The 18684-nt window shown below is 40.0% G+C and overlaps 2 protein-coding genes across 4 annotated transcripts in view; one reads left to right on the top strand and one right to left on the bottom strand.

Moving 5' to 3' along the window:
• Window positions 1–1461: 1461 nt before the first annotated feature.
• On the top strand, window positions 1462–4328 carry LOC103061195 (uncharacterized). Its single transcript, XM_088130198.1, has 2 exons — window positions 1462–2248; window positions 3890–4328. Exons 1-2 carry the CDS (start codon window positions 1462–1464, stop codon window positions 4252–4254), a joined length of 1152 nt encoding a protein of 383 aa, XP_087986324.1. The 3' UTR covers window positions 4255–4328.
• Window positions 4329–14361: 10033 nt separating this feature from the next.
• Window positions 14362–18684, bottom strand: part of JAK2 (Janus kinase 2) — a 99319-nt gene continuing 94996 nt past the window's right edge. For all 3 annotated transcript variants that reach the window (XM_088130394.1, XM_007431977.4, XM_088130395.1), the window contains one exon: window positions 14362–18397. In XM_088130394.1, the coding sequence (XP_087986520.1) occupies window positions 18290–18397 (108 nt within the window). In that variant the 3' untranslated portion in view covers window positions 14362–18289. The remainder of the gene's footprint in view (window positions 18398–18684) is intronic.

Genomic DNA, 18684 nt, shown 5'->3' with positions numbered 1-18684 from the left:
TCTACTATATTGGATTTCTAATAAGCAATATAATTATTTGGATTATTTATTCTTTTCCATAACTTATCCATCATACAGCATCTGCTAAGCTGTGGTAAACCATTAATACACATTAGCTACCCGAATGAAATAAGTCACTGGATGAAGTTTCTATGAATGCTGAGTACATACAGTACTGCAAGTTATTCTAAATGCCCGTTATCCATTTGGTTACATAATAATTGAACTACACCGTCTGATAACACACCATGAAACAAAACCGGATTATGTTTATAAAATCCAACCACAAAATACTGCTTTTATCTACAGGTATGCTGAACTATTCACTTAGTTGTCTGCTATAATTGCACTGAGTAAATGAAAGGTAAAAACATATAGGCACCCTCAATTGGTTTACATTAATAGTAATCAATTTCAATTAACAGCATCCTATTTAGTCTTCATTAAGCAATCAATGGAAGTTAGCTAGGGTACCAAATTAACCTTTTGCACAATAGACACTGAAGTCACCTCTCCCATTGATTTCTTGCAAAAGTAAATAGGAAACAGCTGATCTTGCCTCTGTACCAACAAGGTGTCAGGCTTATCCCAAATATGTAAACCATTATAGGAGGTAATTATATATTCAGCAATTGTAGTGCTGTTGAATTGAACTACTTTAGTGACAGAGATGTCTTTTGTCCATAACTCATTTGGTGGTCTTGGATCAGCCATTCTGGTTTTTTTTTTTTTCCTGTCTGTAATATAGGAATAACAATCTTGAGTACAGTGTTACTGTATGGTTTACAATGAGATAATAGGTGGAGCGTTTTAGAGTGTTTAAAGTGCAACATAAATGTGACGTATTCTCAGAGAAACAAAGTGGTCATTAGTTTAAACTGGATATTCTTTGCTTGTTATAACAACATGATGCTGTTCTGTGGTTGGGATGAGATTCAATCTTTTGTTCATTTCATTCTTCTTTAATGCTGGTCTCAGAGGAGCTCTTCACTCAACATCTTTTCTGTATGATTGTTGCATGAAAAGTGTTTCTTTTCATTCTTCCCTCCATACTTTTAATAAATTTGCTATTAACAGTGTTGTCCGTTCAGTTGTAAACCATTTTGAGATTTACAGTGAGAAATGTTGTACTAAATATCTACGCTTCAATCAGTAAACGAGATAACCCTGCTAGTGATGAACTCTGAACAGGCAAGACGACGAAAAGGAAGAGGAAAGAGGTTCAAAAGTTACTCCTATACATTTTCGATCGATGTTAGTCATTATTGCCGTGCACAAGAATCGTGTCTCCACCTTCCGGTGAACGGCCGTTTTTGCAATGGCTTTTACATTTCTTGTAAATTAATAAAGCTAATTGGTGGGTGAGAAGCCAGAAGAAAATTAGCAGCACAGAAGTGTTGTGAGGTGTGTGTGTGTCATGCAATATAACTCTACTCAGAGCAGGGTGGAACAGCGGGGGCGATGAGTCAGACCCGGAGGGGCTTGTCCCGCGATATAAACCGAGTCAGGCGAAGGCTGAAACTCAGCGTCTCTCTCTCTGCCACCGACCGTGGCTCAGGGCGAGCGCTTTCCCTGCTTAGCTACCGCGGGACCGGCGCTTCACCCAGCGGCCCCTGGAAGGAGCGCGAAGGCGGGTCCACCATGCGACTCAAGAGGCTGCAGCTGCTTCTCCTGCTGGCGACGACTCTGAGCTGTCAGAGTACCCGGGAGGAGGCGGCGGCGGCGGCGCAAAGGAGCAACCCCAGCTCGGAGAACGAGCCCCGAGTGAAGCTTTGCGGCCGCGACTTCGTCCGCGCGGTCATCTTCACTTGCGGAGGGTCCCGCTGGAAGAGGGTCGGTGAACAGCAGCAGAGCGCAGCCCGGGAGCCGCTGCCCGGCAGCGCACGAGCCGGTAAGAAACCGGCCGGCTGGCGGGAACAAAAGCGGGGAGGAGCCAGGCACAGACGCGTTTTCTTTTTCCTCTCGCCCGCAGAGGCGATTCGTGCGTGTCGAAGTAATTTAGGAGGTACTTTACGCTGTCTTCCCTTAGCCGCGCTCGCTTCAAACAGGCGGGCGGACAGTGAGGAAGAGGGAGGTTTTTGGGAAGAGATTCCCAAAAATCCAGCTGCTGGGTTGACCTGCACCAGCCTCCTTGAGTTCGCAAAAATCTCCCGGCCTGAAATAATCGGCTGTCCCGTTGTTGCTCCTCTCCTGCCTCTGTTCCCAGACGCAGCAGCCGTCCGACTTCTCTGCAAAGGGCCTGGGGGAGGCAGCTTAACAGATTCTATACAGGTTAAGGCAGTGTTGTCCAAACTTGGCCACTTTAAGATGAGTGGACTTCAACTCATGACTGGCTGGGGAATTCTGGGAGTTGAAGTCCACTCATCTTAAAGTGGCCAAGTTTGGACAACACTGGGTTAAGGGGTCCTCTGTGCGCTAGCGCACGTGCCCAAATCCAGCATTCTTAGCATGCTCGCAGAATCAGATCCAGAGAGTTGCTCCCTCTGCGTGAGGTAGGTGACTTGCTGCAGTGCAAGAACATGGGGGAGGAGATGAGGAAGGGGAGAATAAGGAGGTTCCTTTGCCCAAAGATTCAAGGGAGAAGGTGGAGAAGAGCTGCCCCTGAGGCTGCTGCACATCCCTGGCCAAGGGCAGCCCTGAAGGAAGCCACCATTTAGGTGTGCAGCATTCTAAACACTTCTTTATAGTGGTTTGATGCCTCCATTATCAAATCCTAGAAGCATCCAGGTGCCTGTATTTTTCTTGCTTTCTAGTCCTTTGGTCACTCTCTGATTGTGTTATTTCTCACAGGTGGGTAGGGATATAACCTTGTTATCCTGAGGCTTACCATATTTTCAAGAAGTTAAGCCATGGCTGGTGCAGATGAAGCTGGGTTAGGGTTCTTGCACTAGTTGGGAGGTGCTGCCTCAGTGTGGTTGTTCCTTTTCTGGTTGCTGCCGAGCTCCAAGCTCTGCTCTTAAACAGTGTTGCTTTTGAGAACTCCAGCTGAGCTCCCAAGCCAAGCTCCAGGCAGGAATCCCACCAGGATATGCTGCTTACCATAGCTTGTGGTCCTGGCAGTTGACTGATAGTCCTCTTGCCTGCCTGTAATAGCTGCCAATCTTCAGATCTCACCTCCACTTCACCATCTGTATGCTGTTTTCCTATCTCCTTTTCTCCAACACACACCTCCCTACTCTGTCTTAGCATTTGCTTTTCTAAGCTAAGAGCCTGGGTGGGGTGAGGCTGCATCTGGATGTCGGCATGTCCTTGAAAATTCCAGGATGTGGCTCAAATATCATAGGCAGCTGGAACGCCAGCTTGGATGCTCGTGAGTAACGTTTGAGTTAGGAAAATGGGGCGAGAAGCATTTCTGCCTGGCTGCAGCTACTTTTCCCAAGCCCAGACAGCAACCCCAACTTCCTCACAATGAGTGTGTATTTTAATTTTTAATTTTAAAAAATTATTATATGCACTCAAGTGCACTGAATAGTCTTGAGAGATGATGCATAAATACTGAAGCAAATAATGGAGTGTTAGGGATTTAACTTTTTCTAGGTCATTGTGAAGCAAATTAAAGGCTTTTAATATTCTTTTAGATCCTGTGTTGAAGATAGAAGGTTTTACATATTGCTGTGTAATGTATCTTTTATGTAATTTTGTGAACTGTCTTTCTGATGGAAAGGATGAACAGCTGCCAGTGCTGTTACTTACATATGCATCCTAAAAAAAGTAAAATATAAATTCTGCCCCGTATAGAGTATAGCCCTTCAAAATCTCATTAGATTTGGTGATCACCCTCAACTATTGCAGAATTACTTCTTTTTGCCCAATTACAAAGAAATCTATTTCTGATGCCTATTTTATACTGTGTAAGCTTTTGATGCTTTCTTTTATTTTCTCCTAACAGCATTTGTACAAGCTAGCAGTAAGAATGGACTGAAGAATTTTAATCCTCAATCACTATGGGATTTTAAATTGAAACGATTGCGAAGTGGCAGCCGGCCAGCCAGTGAACAGTTACTGAGAGACCTATATAATCTGTATGATGATTATAATGACTATGTTCCTATTTCTGATGAATTTAATGACCACCCTTCCCAAGTAGCAAGTGGTGTGCATAAAAGAGGTGAAACTAGTTTGATCACTTCCATGGAATCATATAATTTTCCACAGGTCAAGTATCCTCGAAGAAAGCGTGACATGTCTTTAGGAATAGCTGCAATGTGCTGTAAATGGGGATGTACCAAAAAGGAGATTAGTATACTTTGTTAATACAATTAGATCCCTGTATTGAATTTTTTATAGGTTCTGTGTTAGTTACAGTGCATACAATTAAATTATGTAGCAAAAAGAATGTTCATTTAATTTATTTTGTCTCTAAGAAACTGGCTGTGGAAAGAGGGCACAGCGTACGTGCATGCTTGTGTGCAGTTGCAGAGAGGCTGTGGAAAGAGGGTGTGGGGGAAGCTGGCTGGGAAGGTCACAAATGGTGATTATGTGACTGTGGGATGGTGCAATTGCTCATAAGTGGGAGCTGGTTGCCAGGAACCCGATATTTTGTTCATGTGACTACGGGGGCACTGCGATGGCCAGAAGTTCACGGACTGGCTGTAAGTCCCTTCATTCAGCACCATCGTAACTTTGAACGGTCACTGAATGAATGGTCATGACTCAAGATCTACCTGTATTATTGAATGAATAAATTAGTAAAAGCTGCCATAGGGTCAAACGCAAGAGAGACAACCTTTTTAGTCTAATACAATTCCAAGAATAATCATACAAAAGCTCTTCAAAATTGAATTACACTTTTTTATTTCTATTTGGGTGTCCAGAACTATCATCTTCTATTATTCACATATGAGTAAATGTTATATAATATCAGAAAAACATTGCAATATAAGATAGATTAAAAACAAAGCTGGAATTGTACTGCTATAGCACACAATCATACTCCATTTTCCTCCAATGACTTGCAGGACTGATGTCAGCCTTGTAAAGTAGTCCAGATAGGAAGCACAACTAGATGAGCTAATTCTACTTTATTGTAAGGTTACATTAACAGAATCTTGCAAGTCTGAAACTACATTTCTCTCCCATTGCCTTTACGGCCCAAGAAACTAGGGAGGGTCACTTCTGAGATGCTTGCCACATCTACATTCCTGCTGTGGGCTAAGCTCTTCTTATTCAACTGTTCCCCTGCCTGCAGCTCTTTTCTCTGTCTCCCAAGGTCATTCCCACATACCATTACACTAGCTGAGCATAGATTTCCTACAGCACTTTTGCACATTAACCTTTCTTTAAAGAAAGCTATTTTGCTGAACAAATGATTCCATTTTCAATAATGTCAAAGTATAAGCCCGTTTTCTGATGAGAATAAGATTAATTTTATTCTATTGTATGTTCAGATTAAGAGATCCAGGTTCAAGTCAATCCCCAGCCATGGAAATTCACTGGCTGACGTAAGGACTGAAAATCTCAGTCCAGCCTACCTCTCAAGGTGGTTGTTGTAGAGAGAAAATGAAGGGGAATGCCTTTCACTCTTGAAGAAAAGGCAGAATGTAGGTCTTACAAATGACTTTTGCTGCTTACATGTATTTCTCTACATCATTTATTGTGTTTACTTAAATTTAGGCTCATGTTCCTATTAGTATAGCGTCACCCTCCTGTAGATCTCATCTTTCCACTTTTATTGAGAAACATAAGACTTTCTGAGGTAGATTTGGATCTCTCCACTTTTTTTTTAACATTCCGGAAGAGTAAAGGTGTGCGCATGTTGTATGTAAATAAAAAAATACAATAGAAAAATGTATGCTTTTTATTTTATTATTGATATATCTATAAGGCTTCCCAACCAAAGTCCAATGGAAATAGTCATTCAACCGAACATTAAGATGGATAAACCTTAATTAAAAGAGATTAAAAATTATCCTTGCTTTTTGTATATAATATACAAATAGCAAAGCACCGCAATTAGATGAGAATTTCTAAACATAAGAAAAAAGGCATTATAGAATGTTCTTAGAAAACTCAGTGTGTGTGTGCATCAGAAACATACTCTAGATCCCATGACTACTATATTTCTTTTATTCATTGCAGAGAAGGGGAGAGTAAAATAATTATTTTCTGTAATCCACATTCCCACTCCACGTTTTAAAAATGTCACTAGGCATGCAGTCTTAACCTCAACAGAAAACCTGTTATGACATCACTGTTGTTGTTCAGTCGTTAAGTCGTGTCCGACTGTTCGTGACCCCATGAACCATATTGCGCCAGGCCTTCCTGTCCTTCACTGCCTCCCTGAGTTTGCTCAGTTTCATGCTCATTGCTTCAGTGATGCTATCTAACCATCTCATCCTCTGCCGTCCTCGTCTCCTTTTGCCTTCAATCTTTCCCAGCATCAAGGTCTTTTCCAAAGAGTCCTCTCTTCGCATTAGGTGACCAAAGTATCTGAGCTTGAGCTTCATTATCAATCCTTCCAATGAGCAGTCAGGGTTGATTTCCTTTAAGATTGACTGGTTTGACTTCCTAGCAGTCCAGGGGACTCTTAAGAGTCTTCTCCAGCACCACAGTTCAAAGGCATCAATTCTTCGGCGTTCAGCCTTCTTTATGGTCCAGCTCTCACAGCCATACATTACTACTGGGAAAACCATAGCTTTGACTATGTGGATCTTTGTCGGCAAGGTGACGTCTCTGCTTTTTAATATGCTATCTAGGTTTGCCATAGCTTTCCTCCCAAGGAGCAAGCGTCTTTTAATTTCATGGCTGCAGTCTCCATCTGCAGTGATCTTGGAGCCCAAATAAATGAAGTCTGTTACTGCTTCCATTTCTACCCCTTCTATTTGCCAGGAATTGATGGGTCCAGATGCCATGATCTTAGTTTTTTTAATGTTGAGTTTCAAGCCAGCTTTCGCACTCTCCTCTTTCACCCTCATCAAGAGGCTCTTTAGTTCTTCTTCACTTTCTGCCATTAGGGTGGTATCGTCTGCATATCTGAGGTTATTGATAATTCTCCCTGCAATCTTAATTCCGGCTTGTGATTCTTCCAGCCTGGCATTTCTCATGATGTACTCTGCATATAGGTTAAATAAGCAGGGTGACAGTATACAGCCTTGTCGTACTCCTTTCCCTATTTTGAACCAATCGGTTGTTCCGTGACTGGTTCTAACTGTTGCTTCTTGGCCCGCATACAGATTTCTCAGGAGACAGGTAAGATGGTCTGGTACCCCCATCTCTTTAAGAATTTGCCACAGTTTGTTGTGATCCACACAATTGAAGGCTTTTGCATAGTCAATGAAGCAGAAGTAGATGTTTTCCTGGAACTCTCATGCTTTCTCCATGATCCAGCGAATGTTGGCAATTTGATCTCTAGTTCCTCTGCCTCTTCGAAACCCAGCTTGTACATCCGGTAGTTCTCGGTTCACGTATTGCTGAAGCCTAGCTTGTAGGATTTTGAGCATAACCTTGCTAGCAAGTGAAATGAGTGCAATTGTGCGATAGTTTGAGCATTCTTTGGCATTGCCCTTCTTTGGAATTGGAACGTAAACTGACCTTTTCCAATCCCGTGGCCACTGTTGCGTTTTCCAGACTTGCTGGCATATTGCGTGCAGCACTTTAACAGCATCATCTTTTAGTATTTTAAATAACTCAGCTGGAATACTGTCATCTCTGCTAGCTTTGTTGTTAGCAATGCTTCCTAAGGCCCACTTGACTTCACTCTCTAGGATGTCTGGCTCAAGGTCAGTGACCATACCAGCATGGACATCAGGGACATTAAGATCTTTCTTGTATAGTTCTTCTGTGTATTCTTGCCACCTCTTCTTAATCTCTTCTGCTTCTGTTAGGTCCCTGCCTTTTTTGTCCTTTATCATGCCCATCTTTGCACTAAACGTTCCTTTGATATCTCCAATTTTCTTGAAGAGATCTCTAGTCTTCCCCATTCTATTGTTTTCCTCGATTTCTTTGCATTGTTCATTTAAGAAGGCCTTCTTATCTCTCCTTGCTATTCTCTGGAAATCTGCATTCAGTTGCTTATATCTTTCCCTTTCACCCTTGCTTTTCGCATTCCTTCTTTCCACAGCTATTTGTAAAGCCTCATCAGACAGCCATTTTGCTTTCTTGCATTTCTTTTTCCTTGGGATGGTTTTAGTTGCTGCCTCCTGTACAATGTTACAGACCTCCGTCCATAGTTCTTCAGGCACTCTGTCTACCAAATCTAATCCTCTAAATCTATTCATCACCTCACAAGGAATATGATCTAAGTCATACCTGAGTGGTTTCCCCTACATTCTTCAATTTAAGCCTAAATTTTGCAGTAAGAAGCTCATGATCTGAGCCACAGTCAGCTCCTGGTCTTGTTTTTGCTGTCTGTATAGAGCTTCTCCATCTTTGGCTGCAAAGTATGTAATCAGTCTGGTTTCGGTATTGACCATCTGGTGATGTCCATGTGTAGAGTCATCTCTTGTGTTGTTGGAAAAGAGTGTTTGCTATGACTAGCTTGTTCTCTTGACAGAACTCTACTAGCCTTTGCCCTGCTTTATTTTGTACTCCAAGGCCAAACTTGCCTGTTATTCCGATTACTCCTTGAGTTCCTACTTTAGCATTCCAATCCCCTATGATGAAAAGGACATCTTTTTTTGGTGCTAGTTCTAGAAGGTGTTGTAGGTCTTCATAGAACCGGTCAACTTCAGCTTCTTTGGCATCAGTGGTTGGGGCATAGACTTGGATTACTGTGTTGTTGAACAGTTTGCCTTGGATACGCACTGAGATCATTCTGTCGTTTTTGAGGTTGTACCCCATTACTGCCTTTCCCACTCTCTTACTGACTATGAGTGCAACTCCATTTCTTCTAAGGGTTTCGTGGCCACAGTAGTAGATATAATGGTCACCTGAATTAAATTCACCCATTCCCGTCCATTTCAATTTGCTGATTCCCAAGATGTCGACGTTCAATCTTGTCATCTCATGTTTGACCACATCCAGCTTGCCTTGGTTCATAGATCTTACATTCCAGGTACCTATACAATATTGTTCTTTACAGCATCGGACCTTCTTTTCGCTTCCAGATACATCCACAGCTGAACGTCCTTTCGGCTTTGGCCCAGCCGCTTCACTCTTTCTGGAGCTACTTGGAATTGCCCTCCGCTCTTCCCCAGTAGCATGTTGGACACCTTCCAACCTGAGGGGCTCATCTTCCGGCGTCATATCTTTTAGTCTTTTGACATTGTCCATGGGGTTTTCTTGGCAAGGATACTGGAGTGGGTTGCCATTTCCTTCTCCAGTGGACCACATTTTGTCAGAACTCTCTGTCATGACCTGTCTGTCTTGGGTGGCCCTGCACAGTATAGCTCATGGCTTCACTGAGTTACGCAAGCCCCTTCACCATGACAAGGCAGTGATCCATGAAGGGGTATGACATCACTAGAAAGGTTATAACATCACTAGTCTGCCATCTCATGATAAGTCTCACGTTTCCTGGAATGTCTGAGCATTGAAAAACTAAATCCAAAAGGATTCATTACCCCTTTGATACTGGTGTAATCCGCCTTGGCTTCATCTGCAACGGCACCATCATGCTTCTTGTGAGGCTTTTCCAGTGCTGGTTTTGAGTGTGTTTGATGGTCCTCTTGATGCTGCTTCAGTTCAGGTTCCTGAAAACTGACACAGTCCAGGCCAGCGCTGCTCACAGGGTGAATGGCTGTTAATATCAAAGAAGAGACCGAACTAAACAGTCACCTCAAATAGAGTACAGTGTCGCGGTTTCTACTGGAAGATAGTGACAGAGCCACGCAAGGAGCCAAACAATGCCCTTCCAAAAGGATTTTGCCAAGAAAGTAGACCCCAAAATAAAGCTTCCTTTATAGAGTTTTGGTTTTGGCTCTTGTTCCTAGGAATTATTTTAAATCTGTACTGTGCTGTTCTAACTTATTCTCTAACCTTTATTTCCAATTCTATAGTCTATCCACTTAATTTTACACTTTATAGTTCTCAATTTTGTACACAGTATACTCTAATTATTTTCTATCATCAATAAGCATCAGTCAATTGAATATCTTACCCTATTCTCCTTTTCCTCCCTTCTGAGACCTTCAATGGCCTCTAGCTCTTCCCAGTACATCCATAACCCAGTCCACTGCGTGATCTGTGTAGGCTGGGGATTCGCAGGAGGTTGGTGTCTTTGCTGACTTCTTCCCTCCTTGTTGGAGGATTATTGGAAGTGAGAATAATCTCCATGGTTCTATATATTTTGAAACCATCTTCTCTGTCTCCTAGAGCAGGGAGCATGGACTTCTGCCTCATTCTCCATTCCATTAAAAGAGAAGAGAAGGTTCTCTTCCAATGGGCTGCAAAATATTTTCAGAATTGCCATTTGAGATCCTGGACACTTTGCTAAATATAATTTAGCACAGATAATATTTTCCCCTTCCCTGGTTAAAATCCTTCAAAGAACACTTTGGTAGATTCAATAGCATTTTGTGAATATGGAAAAGGAGTGACACGGCTCACAAATTGCTTACAATAGTAGCATTACCATTAACCGGTTAATTAACTGTTCTCTTGTGGGGACCTCTTCTTCCAGCCAGGTTCTCCACAAGTAACATACTACATGTTTCTTCCTGCAAATCTTCACCACATGCCTTTAAGTTCTGCTCTAGATTTTGGAGCTGTCTGAATGCTTATCTCAATTAATACTGTCTAATAGCAATACCAGGAACTTCCCGAGACTCATCTTGGTTATTGACACCTACAGTAAGACCCGAAGCTCAGTAACAATGCTTGTTAAGCAGAACTCTTGGTGACTGTCAGCGTAAGCTAACATTAACCTTCAACATTCTTGTTTTATATGCAGGGCTCTGTTACCTTGTGATTTGATGGATGGCCCACAGGTATACCTTCTGCTGTCTACTTTGTACTTTTATATCTCCATAACATGTGTTACCTAATGATTATAATCTGAGTTTCAGAATATTAGTCTCTAAGAACATTAGATTCAAAGTTCAGAATACTCTCTGCTCTATTTACATAAGTGCTATTATCAGTCAAGGTAACTTTCAAATAAAAGATCTTCAAGACAATCTTAAATGCTAGAACAGAAATGGCAAGGTGACTTGGATGGGAATTCCAAAATAAAACCATGGGCAAGAGACTTCGATCTTAACGGTAGGCATTCAAGAAAGACTTCCACTCTTTTTATCATTGTGAGCAGGTGTTTTTGAGAAACAAAATGTACGCACATTTACTTTTTGCTACTTTTATCATTTGCACTTACGGAAACTTTTACAATTAAATTATGTATATAAAAAATCAGAACTAAGAATAATCCACTCATTTGTATTTATTTTCAAATCACCTTCTTTGTCTCCTATAGCAGGGAACATTACCTTTTGCCCCATTCTCCATTCTATTGAAACAGAACAAAGGCTCCAACTTGCGTTTGAGATTCTGGACACTTTGGTAAAATATCATTTTGCACAGCGTGGCTTAAGGAGACTGCAAATGCATCCCTAAGTAACGAAACACACTATTTTGGGTCCTGTTTTTATTTTTTGGCATTAATCTTTTTTTTCTTTTTCATTAGGAATTGTAGATTAAAAATATTAAAAGAATTACATTGACAACCCTGGATTTCTATCATTTTGTGTAGCTGATATTTTTAATTTTAGGTGCCACATGCATTCTGTTCCATTCATTATTCAGAGTGAATGTTCAGCTCCTGGAAGGATTGTGAAGACCTACAAGAGGCCGCTTCACTAATCCCCATTATAGTTTGGGGGTGGTGGATAGCAACAGCTCCTGCACTTGTTATTAATGCGTATATCTGGGATTCCAGGCCATAAGAGAGGCATCAAGATAATTAACTTCAAGCCTATCTTCTTCTCAGCTCCAGTGGTAACACCATCCGTATCACATTTCCTCATCTTATGATACTTCACAGAGAACAGTGATCACAACAGAGATGTAAGAGTGAGTTGGTGATCTCCGTACATTATAAGAACTGCCACAGAAGCAGGTGGAGCACAAGAGGTTTGATAGTTCTCCATATCAGGGCATTGGTTTCTGTTCAAAACACAGGAAGTTGCTCCCTTGCTTAGTTTCAGGGGATTCATTTGGCTCCTTCTCCTGATCATCTTCTCATTGACAATGAGAAGCAAGATACATCATTCTCATGAAAAAAGAACAGGCAAAATCACTCTTATCAAGCAAAGAGGTAATTTAGTTTGCTTCACTTGCCCACGCCGTGCAGTCACCAACAGGAGACTGGTCACAGAGCGATTGTTTCTCTGTTGCATTCCAGCAGAGTCTTTCCAGGGCACTTGGGTCTACACAATTCCAGTAATCAGGATCCCCTGCCTCTTTCGGAAAGTTGTGTAATGTTAGATTCCAACTGGGATGAAGGCAATTTGGAAAGAACTGTAGGCTCATATTTCCTTATAGTATAGCTTATTCAAGCCAGATTTATACTCAAGGGTTACTAGGCAAGGCAGCTTGACTATTAAAGTTGGATCATTTGATACCTTCTTGTCCATCCTCTGGGGACTAAGAAAAGGAATTTTCTGGTATTTTGACTAAAGAGACATAAACAGAGCCAGCTGTATCTTTTTCAATTATTTTCCTAAAACCAGCCAGCCAAACTGAAAGCTATCCCAATTCAGGCAAAGAAATTTCATTCTCTGCTAAAGGGCATTATCAAGCTGTTCAATATTTCTAATACTAAGAAAAGGAATTTCTTAGAGATGACCCCATTGCTGTACTTGTTACATTTCTTGGATGTGCCTAAGGAGGGCAGGCATTCACCACGGGGAAGGGAGCACCTAGGTAGCATGTTTGCTCAAAAAGTGCCAGAAAGGCTTAAGCACGTCTGAAAAAGCATCTATCAATTCAACAGATAAGCAGGATGTTTGACCAAACTTTTGATGGATGGTCTGTGTTTTTTGCTTGGGCTTTAGCCTGAGTTGTCTGGATCAGGCACTGGTATTAGATAGGCAGTCTATGTTCAACTTATCTGCCAACTCTGGTGTCTTTACTACTCCAGCCACAAACCAATCTACCACTAAAATTGCATTCCAAATGTAGACATGCAAGTTCGACCTTGCTTTTAATAAATCCTTGACATTATGTGAATCCTGCATTTATGCAGAATTTCTACTTTAAATAGGATTTTCATGGTGGAATACTGTATGGATTTTATAGGCCCCATTCCATAAATGCTGCCCTTGTTCCTGAGATAACCTCCCAACTATCCTGAATGAAAAGTGAGATATAAATTTAAGTGAGATAGTCATCCCAATTTAATCTACTCCTTATGTTTTACTTAACCCAAGGTTGGTATCGTGCCCAGGATTTGTTTCCATGTTTTGTCAGAAAAGGGAAACTTTCTTGGAATTGAAGAAAGATGCAACAACACTGCCTATGTAATCACCTTATTTCACTTTCAGGTTTGCTAACTCACTTGTAATAAAATAGCCTCTCCTCTTCCCCCCCGCCACCGCCCTCAAAAGTTTAAACTAATTTAGAAATATATCCACCTTAGGGAAATTTGTACCATGCATCAAATCACCCACCTCTTGAGTTAGAGATGTGGCAGTAATATATGTTTCAATTATCACTGAGAAAGAGGGAAAGATGTGTAAACGTTACCGACTTCAATCCCCTGGAACTATGGAAAAGCCAAGCAAATAAAATTTCTTGGTTTTGCACATGAAGAAGAGAGGTTCAAATCAATGGAGACAGCTGGGTTTCCAAGTTGCATTAGTTTTGCAAACTGGCCACCAATTAAGGTAAACTCTACCTATCCCTTGACTCAAGATTTTCTGAGGTTTAGGAGAATTAAGAAAAACTATTAAGTTAGGAGTAGGCAATTGTATTAATTTGGCTTCCAAGGGCTTTTATGAGTGTCAGTAATGAGGGCAGTTGAGCCTTCTTTGGGTGTTTGAGATGGTTTTAAAAGTGAAACACTTATCAAAAAGAAAACATCCAGCCCCCTTGTGGGAGATGGACTAATGGGTAAAATGGGTGCTTTTAAGTCTCTGCAAACCTTAACAGTTTATTTTGACCCTTAAAGTCATGCCCAAAGAACAGGGCAAAATCTTTAGCCCTACTGGGAGGTTGGATTCTTCAAACAGGAAGCAGGATGTGCACTGTTGAAATCTATTTCCTCAAATCTCTTTTCCTTTTTTCTTGAGCGTCAAAGTGCTTCCATTTGCAAGAGTAGGTACTTTTATGATGAGTCAACTCTTCTATGAAGTGCCTGGATAGGGCTACACTCTAACAGCAACAAATATGAATTATTATCCTTTATTTCAGCAGCGAAATAGCTTTAGCTTTGCAATTTGAGGAAAGGAGTAAAAAATTATGTGGAAAAACTAGAACAAACACACAATCTTTAAAAATATTTAATACTCTGATATCTTAGTATACATTTAAAGCAAATTATTCTGAATTCTAGCATACTGTACCACAGACCAATTAGCAAATAAAAATACAGAAGTGCTTTACAAAATACAATCTATTTATATAAAATGGTATAGATTAAAAAAAATTCTAAAAAGCAGTAGTTGTGATACACTTTACTCAACAGCAGCGGTCTTATCTGTGCAGCATTTTTTTCTAAAGCAAGTCACAGCAATTGTTGGTATCATGGTAAACCATTATGATAAAGTGAATAGCAACTCTGGAAAAGGAAAAATCAGGAGTCGTCTTATAGTACCTTTTTATATTAACAGACTTTATTAAAACATATGCTTTTGTGGGCTACAGCTCGCTTCATGAGAAGCGTGGAGTGAGCTGTAGTTCATGAAAGCTAATGGTTTTTAATAAAATCTGTTAATCTGAAAGGTGCTACTTGGTTCCTCCTGATTTTTGGCTATCATAGACTAACACAGCTCTCTTCCTACAGTGGAATAGGAAAGTAACTGAGAACACTGTTGATACACAAATTGTATAATATAATGTTTAAATGATATGTACAAAACTGTTATCACAGAGTTACAGACATTTTTGAAATACATTAATTTTCAAAAGATACTGGTTGTTGTTATTGTTTTTGAATTGTGTGAGCGGCCAACATTTATCTGAAAGCACAAATGAAATCAAGATTTCATGAATAAGGACAGGAGCCAGAGACAGGTGCAAGAGCTCAGTAAACATATAATTTTTTGAGAAGCCTCCTCTCTTGAAAGCCTCTTGTGTCTTTTAAAAAGTTGCACCTGAACGTTTTTAAAGCAGTCTCCAATCCAGCCCGAAAGGCTGTATTCAGAAATATGGTTTTAAGAAACTTCCATGAATATGTGGAAATATTTCTGCCAAAAAGCAGAATCTGCTTGAATTTCCATTTAAGCAGTGCCAAAGTGAAATTAATAAAATGAAAAAAAAAATTGGACAAAGCTTGATTTTTGACAGCACAATCCTATCCATGCTCTCTTAGAAATAAATCTCACTAAGCTCAAAAGGATTTACTTCGTGCAAGTGTCTATATGACTGCAACAATGGAAATTCAAAATGGAGTAAGTTTCAAAACTCTTAAAATACTTCAAATATTTGTTAAGTATCTGAAACTCCTTATATCAGGAAACTAGAATATTTCAATTCTACTAGATCAAACAAAAAAAATCACTTGAAAAAAATAACATTATGGAAGATCTTTTCCTTGCATTGCACAAAATTCCCTGAGTTTTTTTTTTTAATATGGAACATGAAATCCTTGATCAGATGGATGAAGTTTGATAATAATCAGACTGCTGCATATGTTTATCCTGATGCCTAGTGTTGCTTTAAACCTGATGCTACTATAATTTGGTTAACATGGGAATCCCATCACCAAGCCATTTACCACAATATTCTACAAAACCAAAATGTAATTTATGTACAATACATTTTAGATCAATGTACAAATGTGCAATGTATTGACCAAAGCCATTAAAAATATACACAAACTGTCTCTTAAAATGCTAATTAGTTGAAAATTTTCAGCCATTGAAGGCTAACAGACTTTAACAAAATATAACTATTTACAATTTCAACCTCCTTGCCCTTAGTTGCTTAGTATAATTCCCTACTCTTTAAAATAAAATTAAGGTTTTACCTGAGCAAATTAGATACTGGGATGCCTCCTCTCATGCAGGAGCTTCCTGTCACCTCCCACCAATATTACTACTGTTTGTACATGGATTCTTCAAAACACATGGGACCTATAACCCTACTAGCAAGCCAGACTGAGGAAGCTGGCTCATTTGGAAGGGGAGCTTCGCACAGATGCCAGACCTACTCAGTCCACTTTGATGCATATGCCAGTGCTCACAGCGGCACAAAACAATTTTAAACTGGCACTCACAGGCTGGGGACATCTGCATTTTGAGGTACCTATTTAATCCTATACAAGATTCACATTGCTGCACCTTCTTCTATGCTTGAGGTAGGTAGGTAAGTAAACTGACTAGAGGCTTATAGAACACGGCCACCTACCCTACATTTTGCCAAACATTAAAATGCATTTCAAGTTTTAATTTGGCTTCTATAGCAAAGAACTGCTTCTTTGACCAAACTTACTCATTTGATATTAGGAATTTAACTGAACTCAAATTTGCTTAAAAGAACCCTTACGTCTCAGAAGCAAGGCTTGGCGGTCAAACTATGGAACAAGGTAGAATATCCAATTCACTTGCTTTCCTCCGAATTACTATGGTCAACCCTTAAGTCACCATATAGTTTGAAGACACAAGAGTGCCAGAAAGAGCTTACTATTTCGCAAAATGAAGTTGTGCCACTGATACTGACAAGCATGGATCTGCAGTGACTAACACTTATTTCACAATCTAGGCAGTGTAATGGCAACCAAGCCCTATTCCATGGTTGAAGTCACATACAGCCAAATGACGCAATATCCCAAGAGAAGATGGGCCATGTTTGTCCTGGTAACCTCAGAGGCATATTTCTGCTTTTAGGTGGATGAGCCATCCTATAAAAGTTAAGGAAATGACAAGACTAACAAAGATGAAGCTGCTACAACATGGTTTCAACCTTTGCACCTTTAGGACACAACTAGAGCTTTACAAATCTATAAGCCCAAAAGGTAGGAAAATAGACTGCTATATGCTTATTTAAAAAGGCAATTTTAACAGGTTTTCTTTAAAAAATACTTGTTCCCTTTTTTTTTCAAAATATATACAGTACATCATATTGCCTCAACAAGTATTATCTGCTTCTCTTGCTGGCCAGCCAATGGCTCAGATAGGCATATAGATAGTTGCTCAATCAAGTACTAAAAATATGATTTGTTCTGTTCACTGGAGCCATAATGCCTTGGCATTGTGAAAACTACCCAAATCCATTCAAAAAATGCAAGCCCTTGTGTAAGCCATGAAAAAGGATGCCAAACCATTTTGTTTCTTACAGATAAGGCAAACAGGAATTCCAGGGAACTTTTTGGAATGTAGTTTACAGCCACTCAGACTTCCTTTGTGAATACTGGTAGGGCATACACCTCTTCTGCATCTTTTGGATGCATCTTCTTCTGAGTGTTGAAAGTATGAGAATATTCCATGATATAAAGGCCACTCCAAGAACCAGTTGTGTTATTTTCTCCTCCCAATTTGACTGATAGCTCTTTGCTTCTCCATTACACTTCCAATGTCTTTTTATGTTTAGTGCATATTCTCAAAGAACTGCATAATCATATATAAGAAACACACATTAGGCAAAGGAACAAATTAATCTCATCTACTTATGGAAAGCACAACAGACAAATGGGGAGTAAAAGAAAGATTACGTGGAATCAGTACAAGTGATCAAGACTGAACATACAGGGCGAATTTGATGTCCATATGCATTGCTAAGCTTCAGTTCAAAACATTTGTTCCTCTTCAAAGTTATACTTGTGGGAATGTGAAAATTTTTAACAGTTCTGCTGAAACTGAATCACGTAAATTCTGCATGTAATAATTCTGCAGCCTAAATTATCTTCAGCTCAGAAAAGAAAAATCATGTAGACCAACTCTCCATCTTCCCATAACTTTTCTTCTTGGCATTTTTATTTGCAAATCTGTATTAGGCGATACTGACTAGCCACTGCTTTACTTTTTTAAAAAAGGAACTCCTTCTGCTATCAAAGTGCTTTCCATTGGTGCATCATGGTAGCATTCCTGATGAAGAAACTAAGCAGAGATCTTCACTGTGTGCAAGTTCTAATGGGATGATTTCCCTAAAGTCTCTGTCTTCAAAGATGGATATGCATGGGAAGGCCAATAATCAGCAATTGCCTAAGGAGCATTTGCTCTGCATGTTTTCAGGTCCCATTGGATGAATCTCAGTATTTTCATCCACCCATGCTTTCCCTTATAAAATCCACTCTCAAAGCAAGATCCCTAAAAGATGGTCGCAGACTTGTATTATTATTCCAGCACTCTTCCATGATGACATAAACCTTGATAAGAGAAAAACATCAATATGAGATATAATAATAGCAGTAACAACAATAATAATGCATTAATAATCATTAGGAGCTGCTTATTTTATTAACCTTGGGACCAGAGACATTGAACGCTTTGGTATACTATACATTATCTCATATAAAAATCTTCCTCTCTTAGCATCTTCTCCCTTGATATTCTTTCTACCAGATACATCTCATTTAGACATACAATTTCTTCATTAGGCAAGAACAAGAATGAGGAACTGGCTTAGTCTATATGATTTTACAGAAAGAGAATA

This window comes from Python bivittatus, unplaced genomic scaffold (genome assembly GCF_059951505.1).
Source record: "Python bivittatus isolate LINGU-HERP-01145 unplaced genomic scaffold, Pbiv_v1 ctg000850_np1212, whole genome shotgun sequence".
NCBI lineage: Eukaryota > Metazoa > Chordata > Lepidosauria > Squamata > Pythonidae > Python > Python bivittatus.
This window is presented reverse-complemented; position numbering and strand designations above follow the sequence as displayed.

Excerpts from the sequence above, each read along its gene's own strand:
- LOC103061195 (XM_088130198.1), top strand. The coding sequence starts at position 1,462 with ATGAGTCAGACCCGGAGGGGCTTGTCCCGCGATATAAACCGAGTCAGG. Across the intron at positions 2,249-3,889 it reads CTGCAAAGGGCCTGGGGGAG|CATTTGTACAAGCTAGCAGT; the intron begins GCAGCTTAACAG and ends TTCTCCTAACAG.